Source organism: Oncorhynchus keta, chromosome 7, assembly GCF_023373465.1.
Source record: "Oncorhynchus keta strain PuntledgeMale-10-30-2019 chromosome 7, Oket_V2, whole genome shotgun sequence".
Taxonomy (NCBI): domain Eukaryota; kingdom Metazoa; phylum Chordata; class Actinopteri; order Salmoniformes; family Salmonidae; genus Oncorhynchus; species Oncorhynchus keta.
This window is the reverse complement of record NC_068427.1, coordinates 5,787,479-5,805,026: the sequence shown is the minus strand read 5'-3', so window position 1 is coordinate 5,805,026 and position 17,548 is coordinate 5,787,479. Positions and strand designations below refer to the sequence as shown.

At 43.4% G+C, this 17,548-nt stretch overlaps 1 protein-coding gene across 2 annotated transcripts in view; it reads left to right on the top strand.

The window, feature by feature from the left end:
• Nucleotides 1–17,548, top strand: part of klf12b (Kruppel-like factor 12b) — a 151,889-nt gene that overhangs the window by 126,816 nt on the left and 7,525 nt on the right. Inside the window, exons 5-6 of one of the 2 annotated variants that reach the window (XM_035773105.2) lie at nucleotides 11,843–11,878; nucleotides 12,329–12,486. In XM_035773105.2, the coding sequence (XP_035628998.1) occupies nucleotides 11,843–11,878; nucleotides 12,329–12,486 (194 nt within the window). The remainder of the gene's footprint in view (nucleotides 1–11,842; nucleotides 11,879–12,328; nucleotides 12,487–17,548) is intronic. The other variant, XM_035773106.2, reaches the window with a different exon arrangement.

Here is a 17,548-nt window from a genome sequence, read left to right as displayed (position 1 = left end):
TAGCACACAGCTCGGACACCCATGCCTACCCTACAAGACCACCAGAGGTCTCTTCACAACCCCCAAGTCCAGAACAGACTATGAGAGGCGCACAGTACTGCAAAGAGCCATGGCTACATGGAACTCTATTCCACATCAGGTAACAGATGCAAGCAGTAGAATCAGATTTTAAAAAACAGGTAAAAATAGACCTTATGGAACAGCGGGGACTGTGAAGAGACACACACAGTCACAGACACACATTCACATGATAAGCCACGCAATCTATACACATATGCACATGGATGTTGTATTGTAAATATGTGGTGGTGGAGTGGTGGCCTGAGGGAACACACTGAATGTGTTGGGTAAGGTCTTATGAAATGTAATGTCATGCAGTCATTTAAACTGTATCTAACTGTCTTATGTTGCTGGACCCCAGGAAGACTAGCTTCTCCCAGGCAACAGCGAATAGAATCCATAATAAATACAAATGTATTTAATACATTATACTGCAATTGTACCATGGTAGCAGACAATTAATAAAAATGGTACCATATGATCATTTTTGGTACCATGTATCATAATTTTGCATTGCCAAGGTAAAATGTAGAATGCATGTCAAAACCATGGTATGTCCATTGATCCACATCTATACCACGGTATAAATGATGCAATGCCATGATATTATTTAGGTGCTTGGCAGTACCATCATACGTCAAAGGTAAAGCTATGGTACATTTCCATGATTTAGATCGATACCATGGTATAAATTATGCAATACCATGGTAATATTTATGTACAACGGCAGTACCATTATACTTCAAGGCTAAAACCATGGTACGTTTTCATTATTTAGGCTATACCATGGTATAAGTGAACGTACCATACTAGTACCATGGGTTTTATGGGGAAAAACTCATTCTAATTGGCTGGGCCTGGCTTCCCAGTGAGAGGACCTGGCCACCAAGGCCCACTCATTGATGCACCCCTGCCCAGTCATATGAAACCCATAGATTAGTGTTTAATGAATTTGTTTCAACTGACTGATTTCCTTATATGAACTGTAACTCAGTAAAACCTTTGACATTTTTGAATGTTGCGTTTTATATTTTGGTTCAGTATAGTTGTATAAAAGATGATATAGTTTGTTGGAACCATACTGTCTTCAGTTTGAGAGTAGGCTTACTAACAGTTGAGCTGAGGGCCAGGTATCCACATCAATACATGAGGAGATGAAGAGGGCTCGAGGGAGGGAAAGGGGAAGAAAGGGAATAGCAGGAGGATGAACTAAATGTGAGCGGCATGAAGCGGGAGAGGAATAAATTGAAAGGGGTAGAGAGGGAGAAATAGGAAAAAAGGGCGAGCATGGATATGTAATGGGCTTCTTGGCCAGCCTCCTCCATATTCATGTGGAAACGGTGGATGGGCTATTGTGAGAAAGAAGGAATGAGGGAGAGGGAGGGAAAGAAGAAAATAAGGAGATAGGGTATGAGGGAGAAGGGGAGAGAGGGTGAAGGGATTGAGAGAGTACAAGGCTCTGGTGATTTCTGGCTGGTCCCCCCCACATGTTCCTATGCCTCATTTCCATGTGAGATGCTCTCTACAGTTGAGGGCTTGTTGTTGTTCTTTCTGAATCTGGTTGTATTGGTTGTGTCTCCTTTGAGAACCTCAGAGCCAGAGAAATGCACAGCCTTTGTCCTGTACAAAGAGTGTTCCGCGGACACACACTCAAACACAGACACCCACACATGTAGGAACGCACACACGCCCCCCGACACACACACAAAATACCCCCCCCACACACACACACACACACACACACACACACACACACACACACACACACACACACACACACACACAGGTACATGAGGACGAGGGTGAAGATAAAAGGACAAACTAAAAAACATCTCGGCTGTAAAGTTTCTCTCTCAGTGCATTGGCTTGGGAGAGACAAACACTGTCTTTCATACAGGCTGGGATGGCCGGTTTCAATGCTACCGCTTTGCCACGGCTCTCAGGAAATATTATTACTACTTCCAACAACGCTTATTTAATAGTTTGCAAAATGCATTATAACAAATTGGTCAAAATAGTGCCATAGAATGTCCGTGCTTGCTAAATAGTGAGCCACTATTTACTTCTGGCTATTGAACCCCTATGTATCATCGTGCAACCTTATTGTCAATGGTTGCACAGTTAAACAATAGTTATTTTCTCATTTTTGAGTGCGATGCATTGTTGCCCTGTCCAAGGAACAGAAATGGTTGGTTTTCAGACCAATGGTCAAGTCCCATGATGTGCCCCATGTTTGAAACCCTGATGATGCATTGGTTCACTTATTTATTCCAGGAATGAAGGCTTCGTCTGAAGATCTCAAGACATATTATTGGTTTGGTTCCCTGGTTTCGGAGAAATTCCCCCGACTTTGTGAGATCTGCCCAATCTTTGAAACACGCTTGAAATAAAGATGACCTGGAACGTGCCCAGAATTTTGTGTTGACACTGACACCAGTGTCATCAGTGAAGAATCAGGATGGGCGTGGCTATGAGAAGTGTGCAAAGGCCAGACAGAAGAGAAAGAAACATTGTTCACAAGACAAACCTTTTGACAGGGGAGAGGGTAAATTCTTTATGCAATTTGTTTCACTTTTGGATACAGAAGTTCTGCTGGATGATTTAGCACTTTGCTCAGCTAGCTAAGTAGCTAGCAAACATTTGGTAGCACATTTGACTGCCCTACCTAGCTAGCTAGGAAACCTAAAATGTATTTTTGAATATAGAAATTCAGCTTGACGATTTGCTATTAACCCATACCATTATGTAAGATACCATACAAGACTCTTCCTGCAGGCAAAAAACCCTCTCAGAGGCTCCAATTTACCATTCTTAAACTGCCTGCTGATTAGTGCCACCCGACCTGAGAACAACAGGCCCCGACGTTATACATTGGGTTAGGGCCTGGTAAGGTCTGTTTTCTCATCAGTAGCTAGGGTGGGGTAGTGCTCGGGTCTCACTAAATTGATCACTAACATCATAACATGGTGTTAGAAGTGCTTAAATCTTCTCAAATATAAAACATTTAGAACATCATGGGTACAGCTCAGAAATAGTCGTTTTTTTGGGGTATCTAAACTTTACTTTACTGAACTCAGCAAAAAAATAAACATTCCTTTTTCAGGAACATGTCATTCAAAGAAAACATTATTCCTCTCTCTCTCCTCTCTGCAGTTCCTCTCAAGCTCTGTCAGGTTGGATGGGGAGCGTTGCTACGCAGATTTTTTCATGTCTCTCCAGAGATGTTTGATAGGTTTCATGTCCGGGCTCTCGCTTGGCCAAACAACGACATTCAGTGAATTGTCCCGAAGCCACTCCTGCGTTCTCTTGGCTGTGTGCTGAAGGCCGTTTTCCACTTGGAAGGTAAACCTGAGGTCCTGAGCGCTTTGAAGCAGGTTTTCATCAATGATATGTCTGTACTTTGCTCCATTCCTCTTTGCCTCGATCCTGACTAGTCTCCCAGTCATGCCACTGAAAAACATCCCCACTGCATGATGCTGCCACCACCATGCCTCACCGTATGGATGGTGCCAGGTTTCCTCCAGACTTGACGCTTGGCATTCAGTTCAAAGAGTTCAGTCTTGATTTCAACAGACCAGAGAATATTGTTTCTCATGGTCTGAGTGTCTTTAGGTGCCTTTCGGCAAACTCCAAGCGGGCTGTCATTGGCCTTTTACTGGGGAGTGGCTTCTGTCTGGCCACTCTACCATAAAGGCCTGATTGACAGAGTGCTGCAGAGATGACTGATTTTCTAGAAGAACTCTAGAGGTCTGTCAGCGTGACCTTCAGGTTCTTGGTCTCCTCCCTGACAAAGGCCCTTCTCCCCCGATTTCTCAGTTTGGCCGGGCGGCCAGCTCTAGGAAGAGTCTTGATGGTTCTAAACTTCTTCCATTTGAGAATGATGGAGGCCATTGTGTTTTTGGGGATGTTCAATGTTGCAGACATTTTTTGGTACCCTTCCCCAGATTTGTGCCTCGACACAATCCTGTCTTTGAGCACTACGTACAATTCCTCTGACCTCGTGGCTTGCTCTGACATGTGCTGTCAACTGTGAGACCTTGTATAGACAGGTGTGTGCCTTTCCAAATAATTTCCAATCAATTGAATTCACCACAGGTGGAGTGTGTAAGTAGAAAGGCCCCATATCAATCCATGTAGGTGGGGTTTAGAGGGAAACTTTGATTAAGCATCTCCGTTGGTCAACCAGTTTTGTAGCAATAGTTAAGCTTTATGTTACAATAAGTGCCAAGGAATTTTAATGACCACAGAGAGTCAGGGCATCAGTTCAACATCCCATCCAAATAACGGAAGGAAGACTGGCCCCTAATGTCCCACCAACACCTTTTCTAGCAACATCTGCTCTTCCATCCAGGGACTGATAAGGACCAACCCTGCTTAGCTTTAGAAGCAACCCAGCAGGTAAATGTAGCCAAAGATAAGAAAAATAGCAGGCACATTTCTTATTTAACCTTTATTTTAGCAGGGCGTCATGCTGAGACCACAGCCTCTTTTGCAGATGAGCCCTGTAAGGGAGGGAGGCATTTGCTTTAATCGCGTTATCATAACACATGTGTCACGCCTTGGTCTTAGTATTTTGTGTTTTCTTTATTATTTGGTCAAGCCAGGGTGTGACATGGGTTTATGTTGTTGTATTTCGTATTGGGGTTTTTGTATTATTGGGATTACGCCTGAGTAGGGGTGTTGTATAGGCTTGGCTGCCTGAGGCGGTTCTCAATCAGAGTCAGGTGATTCTCGTTGTCGCTGATTGTGAACCGTATTTAGGTAGCCTGGGTTTCGCTTTGGATTTTGTGGGTGATTGTTCCTGTCTCTGTGTAGTGTTCACCAGATAGGCTGTAATAGGTTTTCGTTCCGTTTGTTGTTTTTGTATATGTTATAGTTATTTCATGTTACGCTCTTCATTCATTAAAGTCATGAGTAACTACCACGCTGCATTTCGGTCCAACTCTCTTTTGACAAACGAAGAACGGCGTTACAACATGTTTCAGTAGCGAGGTTTCCATCCAACTGGCAACAGATTTTCATGCAAATATTCTATAATCCATAAAAACAATATGTGCATTTCCTAAGGCTGTGGTTCTCTGCTGACTGGAACGAATTGCATTTTTATTTTATAAATAAAAATCGCTGAACTTGGAGACATATCTCCCTCACTAACTTTAAACATCAGCTATCTGAGCAGCTAACCGATCGCTGCACACAGCCCGTCTGTAAATAGCCAATTCAATCTACCTACCTCATCCCCATATTGTTTTTATTTACTTTTTTGCACACCAGTATCTCTACTTGCACATCATCATCTGCATATCTATCACTCCAGTATTAATTTGCTAAATTGTAATTACTTCGCTACTATGGCCTATCTATTGCCTTACCTCCTCACGGCATTTGCACACACTGTATATAGACTTGTTTCTATTGTATTATTGACTGTACGTTTGCTTATTCCATGTGTAACTCTGTGTTGTTGTTTGTGTCGCACTGCTTTGCTTTATCTTGGCCAGGTCACAGTTGTAAATGAGAACTTGTTCTCAACTGGCCTACCTGGTGAAATAAAGCTGAAAAGAAATAAATTAAAAGATCCAGATGCAGACTGTGGAAGTAACACTGTTTATTGTAGCAAACAGGGGCAGACAAAGACAGGTCAAGGCAGGCAGGGGTCGAAAATCCAGGGTAAGGCAGAGGTACAGGATGGCAGGTGGACTCCGGGACAGGCAGGGTTCAGTAATCCAGAGGTGGAGCAAAGGTACAGGACGGCATTTAGGCTCAGGCAGAGAGGTCAGGTGGGTGGGTACAGGGTCAGGACAGGCAAAGGTCAAAACCGGGAAGACTAGCAAAGAGAGGCTGGGAAACAGAAGGAGCTGATAGGAAAAAATCTGGAAAGCTTGAACGAACAAGACGAACTGGCAACAAAATTGGGAAGATGGGCGACACCTGGAGGGGATGGAGACAAGCACAAGGACGGGTGAAACAGATCAGGGTGTGACAGGACGCCAGCTGGTGTTCCACCTGGGTGGATACCTGGTTGACTGGGGTGAAAGTCAGCAATGAGGGCTGGGTCCAAGATGTATTTAGCAGGAACCCAGCACCTCTCCTCCGGGCCATAACACTCCCAGTTAAACAGGTACTGGAAACAGAAGACAAGGGGAAGTCAGACATGGTTTTGACTCTAAACACAGAAAAGGTAGGAAGAATACAGTGGGTACAGGGCAACAGAGGATGAACAGCAGAGGGGCTGATAATCTTGGAGCGGCTCGGGAAGAGGTGAATCGGCAGTCTCTGGAGGCTCTTGGAGGGACTCGGGTAAGCATGGCTCCTTTCAGGGATGTAGACGCCGGGGACTTCCGGACTTTATCAGCTGCAAGGTGAGATCCCTGAGTGAGCGATTGGGAACACAAATTGAACCTCTTCTTCCTCCTTTATTCCAGTAGCCAACCGTCAATCCAAATGGTTAAAACGATGAGTGAGTTGAGATCCGTCAGCAGTTCTCGGGCTGCCAGCTCATCTTTTATCTCCTCCAATAATCCATGTAGGAACATGTCGAACAGCGCTTCCGGGTTCCACGTACCCTCCAATGCTAGCGTGCGGAACTCCACCGCATAGTCTGCCACACTGACGGTGCCCTGCCGGAGCTGGAGTAACTTCTGGGCTCATAGTCTGCCACACTGAGGGTGCCCTGCCGAAGCTGGAGTAACTTCCGGGCAGCTTCTCTCCCGGACACCGTAGCCTTTAACACCTTTCTCACCTCCGCCACGAATACCTCCAGACTGAGGTAGATGGCGGATTGTTGCTCCCACACCGCCGTGGCCCATTTGAGTGCCCTCCAGGACATCAGTGTAATAATATACGCTATCTTCGAGCGGTTCAAGGGGAACGAAGAAGGCTGCAGCTTGAAAATGAGGGAGCACTGGGAGAGAAAGGCCCAGCAGGTTCTGGAATCTCCATCACAGCACTCCGGGGGAGGTAAGTTGGGTTCCTGGGAAACTGGGGTGCCAGCGCTGCTACCAGCCAGGTTACAGTGGGGCTGGGAGGTTACCGTCATGGTCGGCTGCCTAGTAGGCAACCCACGGACTTGCTCCCACAACATGTCCAATGCTTGGTCCTGATGATCGTCCGTGGCTTGGAAACCCTCCATCATGCCGCGAAGCAACTCCTTGTGCCTACCAATGGTGGCTCCCTGGGAAAAGATGATATAGTGGAGCTGGTCCAAGTGTGCTGGGTCAGTCAGGGCCAGTTCGTACTATCTGGTATCAAGGTAAGACCCAGATGCAGACTGTTGAAGTAACATTGTTTATTGTAGCAAACAGGGGCAGACAAAAACAGGTCAAGGCAGGCAGGGGTCGAAAATCCAGAGTAAGGCAAAGGTACAGGACGGCATGCAGGCTCAGGCAGAGAGGTCAGGCGGGCAAGGACAGGGTCAGGACAGGCAAAGGCCAAAACCGGGAGGACTAGCAAAGAGAGGCTGGGAAACAGAAGGCGCTGACTGGAAAACCGCTGTTAAGCTTGAACGGAAAAGACGAACTGTCAACAAACAGACAGAGAACACAGGTATGAATACACAGGGGATAATTGGGAGATGAGGCGACACCTGGAGGGAGTAGAGACAAGCACAAGGGCAGGTGAAATAGATCAGGGCATGACACCCTGTGAAGTTGATTATAATGAATTTAACCTGTAGCCTAGTAAAGTGCATGCTATCTTGAAGAATCGTTGTGGGAGGACCACACAACATGTTCACCGGGAGAAGATTGACCCCAAGAGACACATGTAATAAGGATGTGTTATGACGAGCCTCTGTTGGCTGTCAAAGGACAAAGGGGAGTTTTTTGTTGTTGTTGTATTAAAAACCTTTTTTTAAATGTTGTTATAAAAAATGTTTTTCCATGACAGGACTTACTTCGATATGATTATTATTATATCAATATTTGCACATAAAAGCGTTTCCACTGACATTTTCAGATTCCACCTTGTCAAGCGTATTTTGTTTTGTCGACATTTAGAACGTCTCCATCAGGCCTGTCATGACATTTTTTGATCCGACATGTACTTTACTCGCATAAAAAGGTTGGATGGAAACCTGCTTACTGCAAAAAAAAATGCCTCAATTTACAGGGGTGAATATATAGAGAGAGAGTTATCAGTATCATATCTGACCCAAGCGCTCGTATCCTGTGTGTGTGTGTACGCTGCCTATGTGTGTCTATATGTGTGTGTGTGTGTCAGTGAGACAGGAAGTGGGCTGTGTGTGATGGAGACAAGATGGCCTGTCTGGCCACGCCTCGTCTCTTCTACACCACCCAAAGGAACCCATCTGCTCCCCTCTCCCTCCTCCCCTCTCTTCTCTATTTGCACCCTGTAACCTTTTCTTTTCCATCCTCGAAAGAGCCCCTTTACGCACCCCTCTTGAAATCCAGACCCCACGAGACTGCTCGTCTTGTTCATTTTCTCCTTCCTTTTGCCCCCAACATCCCAAATATACTACAGGCTGCTCCTCGTTGTCCTGCATGACCCTCACCCCCCTTCTCTTCTCCTCTAACTGTAACCCCTCCCCCATCTCTGTGCCCCTACGACTTTCACTTCTCTGTCTGGCCTCAGAGCTATATGAGGAGTGAAAGAAAATGCAATGTGGATATCCAGGTTGACAATCATTAATGGAGAGAGACAAGTACCAGTGATATTCTACCCCACCCCCTTCTCCTCCCTCCTCCCTCACTCTTTCCCTGCATCATCCTCCAACCCACCCCCACAAACACACACCATGGCAGTTGATTGTGTGGATTCTGAATTTGTGCAGATAACAAAAGTGTGCCCCTGCCGTGTGTTTGTGTACAGAATGTAATTTTTGGTGTGTGTGTGTGTGTGTGTTTTTGTGTGTGTGTGTGTGTGTGTGTGTGTGTGTGTGTGTGTGTGTGTGTGTGTGTGTGTGTGTGTGTGTGTGTGTGTGTGTGTGTGTGTGTGTGTGTGTGTGAGGGTGACATGCCTTTTCCTGAATATATGTGTCAAATTGTATCAAATGTTATTTGTCATGCTTCGTAAACACCAGGTATAAACTAACAGGCCAATAATGCAGAGAGAAACATAAATAATAATAATAGGAATAAATACACAAGGAGTAAAGACAACTTGGTACCAGTACAGAGTCAGATGTGCAGGGATACGAGTTCATTTTGGTAGATATATACATTAACAGTACCAGTCAAAAGTTTGGACACACCTACTCATTCAAGGGTTTTTCTTTGTTTTTACTATTTTCAACATTGTAGAATAATATTAAACTATGAAATAACACATATGGAATCATGTAGTAACCAAAAAACTGTTAAACAAATCAAAATATATGTTTTACTTGAAATTCTTCAAAGTAGCCACCCTTTGACTTGGCAGCTTTGCACACTCTCGGCATTCTCTCAACCAGCTTCATGAGGTAGTCACCTGCAATGCATTTAAATTAAAAGGTGTGCCTTGTTAAAAGTTATGTTGTGGAATTTCTTCCTTCTTCTGAGCCAATTAGTTGTGTTGTGATAAGGTAGGATTGGTATACAAAAGATAGCCCTATTTGGTAAAAGACCAAGTCTATATTATGGCAAGAACAGCTCAAATAAGCAAAGAGAAATGACAGTCCATCATGGCTTTAAAACATGAATGTCAGTCAAAATGGAACATTTCAATAACTTTGAACGTTTCTTCAAGTGCAGTTGCAAAAACTATCAAGCACTATGACTAAACTGGCACTCATGAGGACCGCCACAGGAAAGGAAGACCCAGAGTTGCCTCGACCGATAAGTTCATTAGAGTTACCAGCCTCAGAAATTGCAGCCCAAATAAATGCTTCACAAAGTTCAAGTAACAGACACATCTCCACATCAACTTTTCAGAGGAGACTGCGTACATCTGGCCTTCATGGTTGAATTGCTGCAAAGAAACCACTACTAAAGGACACAAATAAGAAGAAGAGACTTGCTTGGGCCAAGAAACACAATACATTTTTATTAAACCAGGCAAGTCAGTTAAGAACAAATTATTATTTACAATGACAGCCCACCCCGGCCAAACCCTAGCTATGCTGGGCCAATTGTGGGCCACCCTATGGGACTCCCAATCACGTCCGTTTGTGATACAGTCTGGAATCGAACCAGGGTCTGTCGTGATGCCTCAAGCACTGAGATGCAGTGCCTTAGAGTGCTGTGCCACTCAGAAGCCCATCAACATTAGACTGGTGGAATTCTGTCCTTTGGTCTGATGAGTCCAAATTTGACACAGAGTAGTTGAACAGATGATCTCTGCATGTGTGGTTCCCACCGTGAAGCATGGAGGAGGAGGTGTGATGGTGTGGGGGTGCTTTGCTGGTGACACTGTCTGTGATTTATTTAGAATTAAGGCACACTTAACCAGCATGGCTACCACATAATTCTGCAGCGATACACCATCCCATCTGGTTTGCGCTTAGTGGGACTATCATTTGTTTTTCAACAGGACAATGATCCAACACACCTCCAGGCTGTGTAAGGGCTATTTGACCAAGAAGTAGAGTGATGGAGTGCTGCATCAGATGACCTGGCCTCCACAATCACCCGACCTCAACCCAGATGAGATGGATTGGGATGAGTTGGACCACAGAGTGAAGGAAAGTGAAGGAAAAGCAGCCAACTAGTGTTCACCATATGTGGGAAGTCCTTCAAGAATGTTGGAAAAGCATTCCAGGTGAAGCTGGTTGAGAGAATGCCAAGAGTGTGCAAAGCTGTCATCAAGGTCGTGGCTACATTGAAGATTATAAAATCTTAAATATATTTGAATTTGTTTAACACTTTTTTGGTTACTACTTGATTCAATATGTGTTATTTCATAGTTTTGATGTCTTCACTATTATTCTACAGCGTGGAAAATAGTAAATAGGAAAAGGAAAAACCCTTGAATGGGTAGGTGTGTCAAAACTTTTGACTGGTACTGTACGTATGGGTAAAGTGACTAGGCAACATGATAAATAATAAACAGTAGCAGCAGCGTATCGCATGTGAAGAGGCAAAAGGGGTTAATGCAGATTGACCAGGTAGCTACTTAGCAGTGTGTGTGTGTGTGTGTGTGTGTGTGTGTGTGTGTGTGTGTGTGTGTGTGTGTGTGTGTGTGTGTGTGTGTGTGTGTGTGTGTGTGTGTGTGTGTGTGTGTGTGTGTGTGTGTGTGTGTGTGTGTGTGTGTGTGCGCGCGCAACATGACCGTAGCATTGTGTTAGTAGAGTGACTGTTTAGTATGTGAGCTAAGCGAACCTGCCACCACCGCTAACCATTACTGGAAGCACATATGGCTGATGGCACATGTCAATAATGTCTGTGGTGGGAAATGCACACACTCAAGCTAGTGACTTTATTGTGATAAATTGTACTCCATGTACTGACTACTAATTTTTAAAGGAAATGTCATGAAAAATGTAATGGATGACATACACAACAGTCATTATGTTTATTGAACTGCGTGAATAAAATAAATATGAAACTGTCTTCAGATGATTGAGAAACCTAATACGAATGGTCAAAATAACAGTCTTACCTCATCCAGTTTCCTGTGCCGTCCCACTGGGCACACACTGGTTGAATCAACGTTGTTCCCACATAATTTTAAAAATAATTGTTAAACTAACGTGGAATAGCCCATCTGGGCCCAGTGGGTTGTGGGGGTTTCTACCAAGGTGCAAGACCACCATCTAATGGCCATTGAAATGTTTTAACAATATCTCTGAATGAACATGTCATACATAACATGTTGTGAAATATGATCTTGAATCTATTTCCAGGTATTTCTATTGGAGTAATTGGAGCTTGCTTGAAAGGTATGTGCTATCTGGGATCCTTGGGATGTCCCTACCCATTGAAGTTGACATGTAAAATGGTTAAGGTAAGGGTTAGATAAGGGTTGTGGTTATAGTTAGGGTAAGGTTAGTGGTTACGGTTAAAGTTTAGGGTAGGGACATCCAAGGATCCCGGATAGCACTGACCTTGGGTGAAATGTGTCAAACATTACATACAAGTGCTGGGATTGTTTTGAAGGATAAATGTACATGTGTATCCAAGGGAAAGGAAAGTTACCCGAAACTTCACAGGATACAATACATGGAGTACAATGGCACTATTGATAGAATTACAGTAGCCAAGGCATACACAGTAAAATGTCATGTTGGGTTTTGGATCATTGTCTTACAGCTAATATCTAAATTAGTAATGTAATTGAAAGATGCTGAAGATGCTCGTCTAATGATCCACCATTTTCTCTCTTGTTGCAGTTCCATGTCACCATTCAGTATTGAGAGCATACGCCGCCCCCGGAGGTCAGAGTCGCCCGACTCCAAAAAGAGACGCATCCACAGGTGTGACTTTGAGGGCTGCAATAAGGTCTACACCAAGAGCTCCCATCTAAAAGCACACCGGAGGACGCACACAGGTCAGTGTGTGTGTGTGTGTGTGTGTGTGTGTGTGTGTGTGTGTGTGTGTGTGTGTGTGTGTGTGTGTGTGTGTGTGTGTGTGTGTGTGTGTGTGTGTGTGTGTGTGTGTGTGTGTGTGTGTGGCTTCACCAATTTAATCCAGTTCTCTTCATCAATTAAGGGCTAGGTCTCTTCATCAATTAAAGGCTAGGTCTCTTCATCAATTAAAGGCTCGGTCTCTTCCTGAATAATAATGTTTTTTTGTAGCGCTAATATGCATGGTAAGTGAATACACATGGAAGGTGCTTCACAATATCTGTAAACACAACAAGCAACCTGGACTTAGGGGCAGACGCTACATAGTAAAAGTAAATCCAGGAGACTCCAAATAGTATGATATGTTATGTTTCGTATGGTATGTAGTCATTTGTGGATGTCAATCATCCATTTCATATGATATGTTATGAATGACAATTTATATTATATGTTACGAATTGCAATTTGTACAAGATGTTACGAATTGCAATTCATACAATATGTTAAGAATTTGCTAAATGTGTGATATGTTACGAATTCCAATTTGTTGTTGCTAACGTTAGCTAGTTGGTTAAAGCTAATGTTAGCTATGTGGCTAAGGTTTAGGGTTAAAATCAAATAAATTGTTATTTGTCACATGCGCCGTGAAATGCTTACTTACAAGACCTTAACCAACAGGGCAGTTCAAGAAATAGAGGTAGGGAAATATTTACTCAATAAAAATAAAGTAAAATAAAAAGTGAAACAGTAGAATTACATAACAATAATGAGGGGCACCGGTGCTGAGTAAATGTGTGGGGGTACAGGTTAGTCGAGGTAGTTTGCACATGTAGGTAGGGGTAAACAGCGAATAGCAGCAGTGTAAAAATAAAGGGGTGGGGGGGGTCAATGTAAATAGTCTGGGTGGCCATTTGATTAATTGTTCAGCAGACTTATAGCTTGGGGGTAAGGAGCCTTTTGGACCTAGACTTGGTGCTCCGGTACCGCTTGACGTGCGGTAGCAGAGAGAACAGTCTATAACTAGGGTGACTGGAGACTTTGACATTTTGTTTGGCCTGCCTGGCATATAGGTCCTGGATGGCAGGAAGCTTGGCCACAATGATGTACTGGGCCATATGCATTACCCTCTGTAGCGCCTTACGGTCAGATAACGAGCCGTAGCCATACCAGGTGGTGATGCGACCGGTCAAGATGCTCTCAATGGTGCAGATGTAGAACTATTTGAAGACCTGGGGACCCATGCCAAATCATTTCAGGCTCCTGAAGGGGAAAATGTTTTGTCGTGCCCTCTTCACGACTGTCTTGGTGTGTTTGGACCGTGACAGTTTTTTGGTGATGTGAACACGACGGCACTTGAAACTCTCAACCCACTCCACTTCAGCCAAGTCGATGTAAATGGGGGCCTGTTCGGCCCTCCTTTCCCTGTAGTCCACGATCAGCTCCTTTGTCTTGCTCACATTGATAGAGAGGTTGATGGCCTGGCACCACACTGACAGGTTTTTGACCTCCTCCCTATAGGTTGTTTCATCATTGTCCGTGATCAGGCCTCCCGCTATTGTTTCATCAGCAAACTTAATGATGTTGTTGGAGTCGTGCTTGGCCACTCAGTCATGGGTACACATGGAGTACAGGAGGGGACTAAGCATGCACCCCTGAGGGGAACCGGTGTTGAGGATCAGCATGGAAGTCCAGGATCCAGTTGCAGAGGGAGGTGTTTATTCCCAGGGTCCTTAGCTTAGTCATGAGCTTTGTGGGCCCTGTGGTGTTGAATGCTGAGCTGTAGTCAACGAACAGCATTCTCACATAGGTGTGCCTTTTGTCCAGGTTGGAAAGGGCAGTATGGAGTGCGATTGAGATTGCGTAATCTGTGGATCTGTCGAGGTGGTATGTGATTTGCGAGTTGAGAGTCATGACCACTCTTTCAATGCACGTCATGGCTACGTCATGGCTACCGTCATGGCTACCGATGTGAGTGCTACGAGGCGGTAGTCATTTTGGCAGGTTACCTTCGTAGTCTTGGGCACAGGGACTATGGTGGTCTGCTTGAAACATGTGGGTATTACAGACTCATTCAGGATGAGGTTGAAAATGTCAGTGAAGACACTTGCCAGTTGGTCCGCGCATGCTCTGAGTACAGGCCCTGGTAATCCGTCTGGCCCCGCAGACTTGTGAATGTTGACCTGTTTAGAGATCTGGCTCACATCAGCTATAGAGAGCATGATCATATAGTCGTCTGGAGCAGCTGGTGCTCTCCTGCAGGCTTCAGTGTTGCTGCCTCGAAGCCTCGAAGCGAACATGAAAGTAATTTAGCTCGTCTGGTAGGCTTGCGCCACTGGGCAGCTTGCGGCTGAGTTTCCCTTTGTAGTCCGTAATAGTTTTCAAACCCTGCCACATCTGACGAACGTCAGAGTCGGTGTAGTAGGATTCAGTGTTAGTCCTGTATTGACTATTTGCCTGTTTGATGGTTCGTCTGAGGGCATAGCGGTATTTTTTTCTAAGCGTGCAGATTTTTATGTACTGGTAACATCAACCCCCTTACATCATCAACAAATTAGTAGACAATTAGTAGGCAATTAGTAGGCAATGCCTACACATAATTAATTAAAATCACACAATGCACACCGATGATGTGATGTTCCTCCATTTCATTTACTACAAAACATAGAAATATGCAATTTTCACATATGTTGATGTCGGCGTTGTGCTGGAGATTTATATATATATATATATATATATATATATATATATATATATATATATATATATATATATATATATATATGAAATAGAAACTTTTTTAAATGTAACTTTATTGTTATTCGTTATAAACTGTGTATTTTTTCCTTATGTCATTATTTTTATTTGTTTATTATATTTTTGATATTTATCTTCAACTCTGATTTGTAGGAAAATTACGTAAGTAATTAAGGAAGCATTCCACTGTTAGTTTACGAAGCATGTGACAAATAAAATATGATTATTTTTTTTAAATTTGATCTGTAACTAACAGTTCACAAAGTAGTGAACGTTTTGTTCATAATTTGTCCCAAAAAATATTAGACTTGTTAAAATACTCCAGACCAGAATGTTGCATTAGTGGTGCTTTCTTAAAGCTTTGTTTCCATTGGGCCATCAGTATCATTTGTGTGTTACTAGCTACAGTGGCTAGATAGCTAGCTTATGGAGGAAGCATTTAGCTAGTGTTTAGCATTATTGCTCGCTACCATCTCATTTGTTTGACTGACTCAGTTAGCAATCTAGCTATCTAGCTAATGGACCATTTTTGTGCACATTGTCGTCAAACTGAATAATATACAACATTTATAAACTAAAAATAATGTTCCTTCAAACTCAAAACTCCTTAGCTAGATGTAAAATATGCAACAAGGAATTGCTCTAGAAAAGAATAACTTACAAATGAGTTGCAACTTGCAGAGTATTGTTCTAGTTAACAAGTAAAAGTAACATGGCTACAGTGTCTTGCAAAAGTATTCACCTCCTTGGTGTTTTTCCTGTTTTGTTCCATTACAACCTGTAATTTAAATGGAGTTTTACTTCAATTTCATGTAATGGACATACACAAAATAGTCCAAAATGGTGAAGTGAAATGCAAAAAATTACTTGTTAAAAAAAATATTGAAAATAAAAAATGAAAAAGTGGAGCGTGCGTTTGTATTCACCCCCTTTGCTATGAAGCCCCTAAATAAGATCGGGTGCAACCAATTACCTTCAGAAGTCACATAATTAGTTAAATAGTCTTAACTGTGTGCAATGTAACTGTCAGATGATCAGTCACATGATCTCAGAATATATACACCTGTTCTGAAAGGCCCCAGAGTCTGCAACACCACTAAGCAAGGGGCACCACCAAGCAAGCAGCACCATGAAGACCAAGGAGCTCTATAAACAGGTCAGGGACAAAGTTGTGGAGAAGTACAGATCAGAGTTGGGTTTTAAACAAAAGATCCAAAACTTTGAACATCCCACGGAGCACCATTAAATCGATTATTAAAAAAATGGAAAGAATATGGCACCACAACAAACCTGCCAAGAGAGGGCCATCCATCAAAACTCACCGACCAGGCAAGGAGGGCATTAATCGGAGAGGCAACAAAGAGACCAAAGATAATCCTGAAGGAGCTGCAAAGCTCCACAGCGGAGATTGGAGAATCTGTCCATAGGACCACTTTAAGCCATACACTCCAGAGAGCTGGGATTTACGGAAGAGTGTCCAGAAAAAAAGCCATTGCTTTAAGAAAAACATTTGCAAACACATTTGGTGTTCGCCAAAAGGAATGTGGGAGACTCCCCAACCATATGGAAGAAGGTACTCTGGTGAGATGAGACTCAAATTGAGTTTTTTGGCAATCAAGGAAAACGCTACATCTGGCACAAACCCAACACCTCTCATCACCCCGAGAACATCATCCCCATAGTGAAGCATGGTGGTGGCAGCATTGTGCTGGGAGGATGTTTTTCATCGGCAGGGACTGGAAAACTTGTCAGAATTTAAGGAATGATGGATGGCTCTAAATCAAGGGAAATTCTTGAGGGAAAACTTTTTCAGTCTTCCAGGGATTTGAGACTGGGATGGAGGTTCACCTTCCAGCAGGACAATGACCCTAAGCATACTGCTAAAGCAACACTTGAGTGGTTTAAGGGGAAACATTTAAATCTCTTGAAATGGCCTAGTCAAATCCCAGACCTCAATCCAATTGAGAATCTGTGGTATGACTTAAAGATTGTTGTAGCCCAGCGGAACCCATCCAACTTGAAGGAGCTGGAGCAGTTTTGCTTTGAAGAATGGGGAAAAAAAACCAGTAGCTAGATGTGCCACTCTGATAGAAACATACCCCAATAGACGTGGTGGCTCTACAAAGTTTTGACTTTGGGGGGAGGGTGAATAGTTATTCACACTCAAGTTCTCTGTTTTTTTTGTCTTATTCCTTGTTTCTTTCACAATACAAAATAGTTTGCATCTTCAAAGTGTTTGGCATGTTGTGTATATCAAATAATACACCCCCCCCAAATCTATTTTAATTCCAG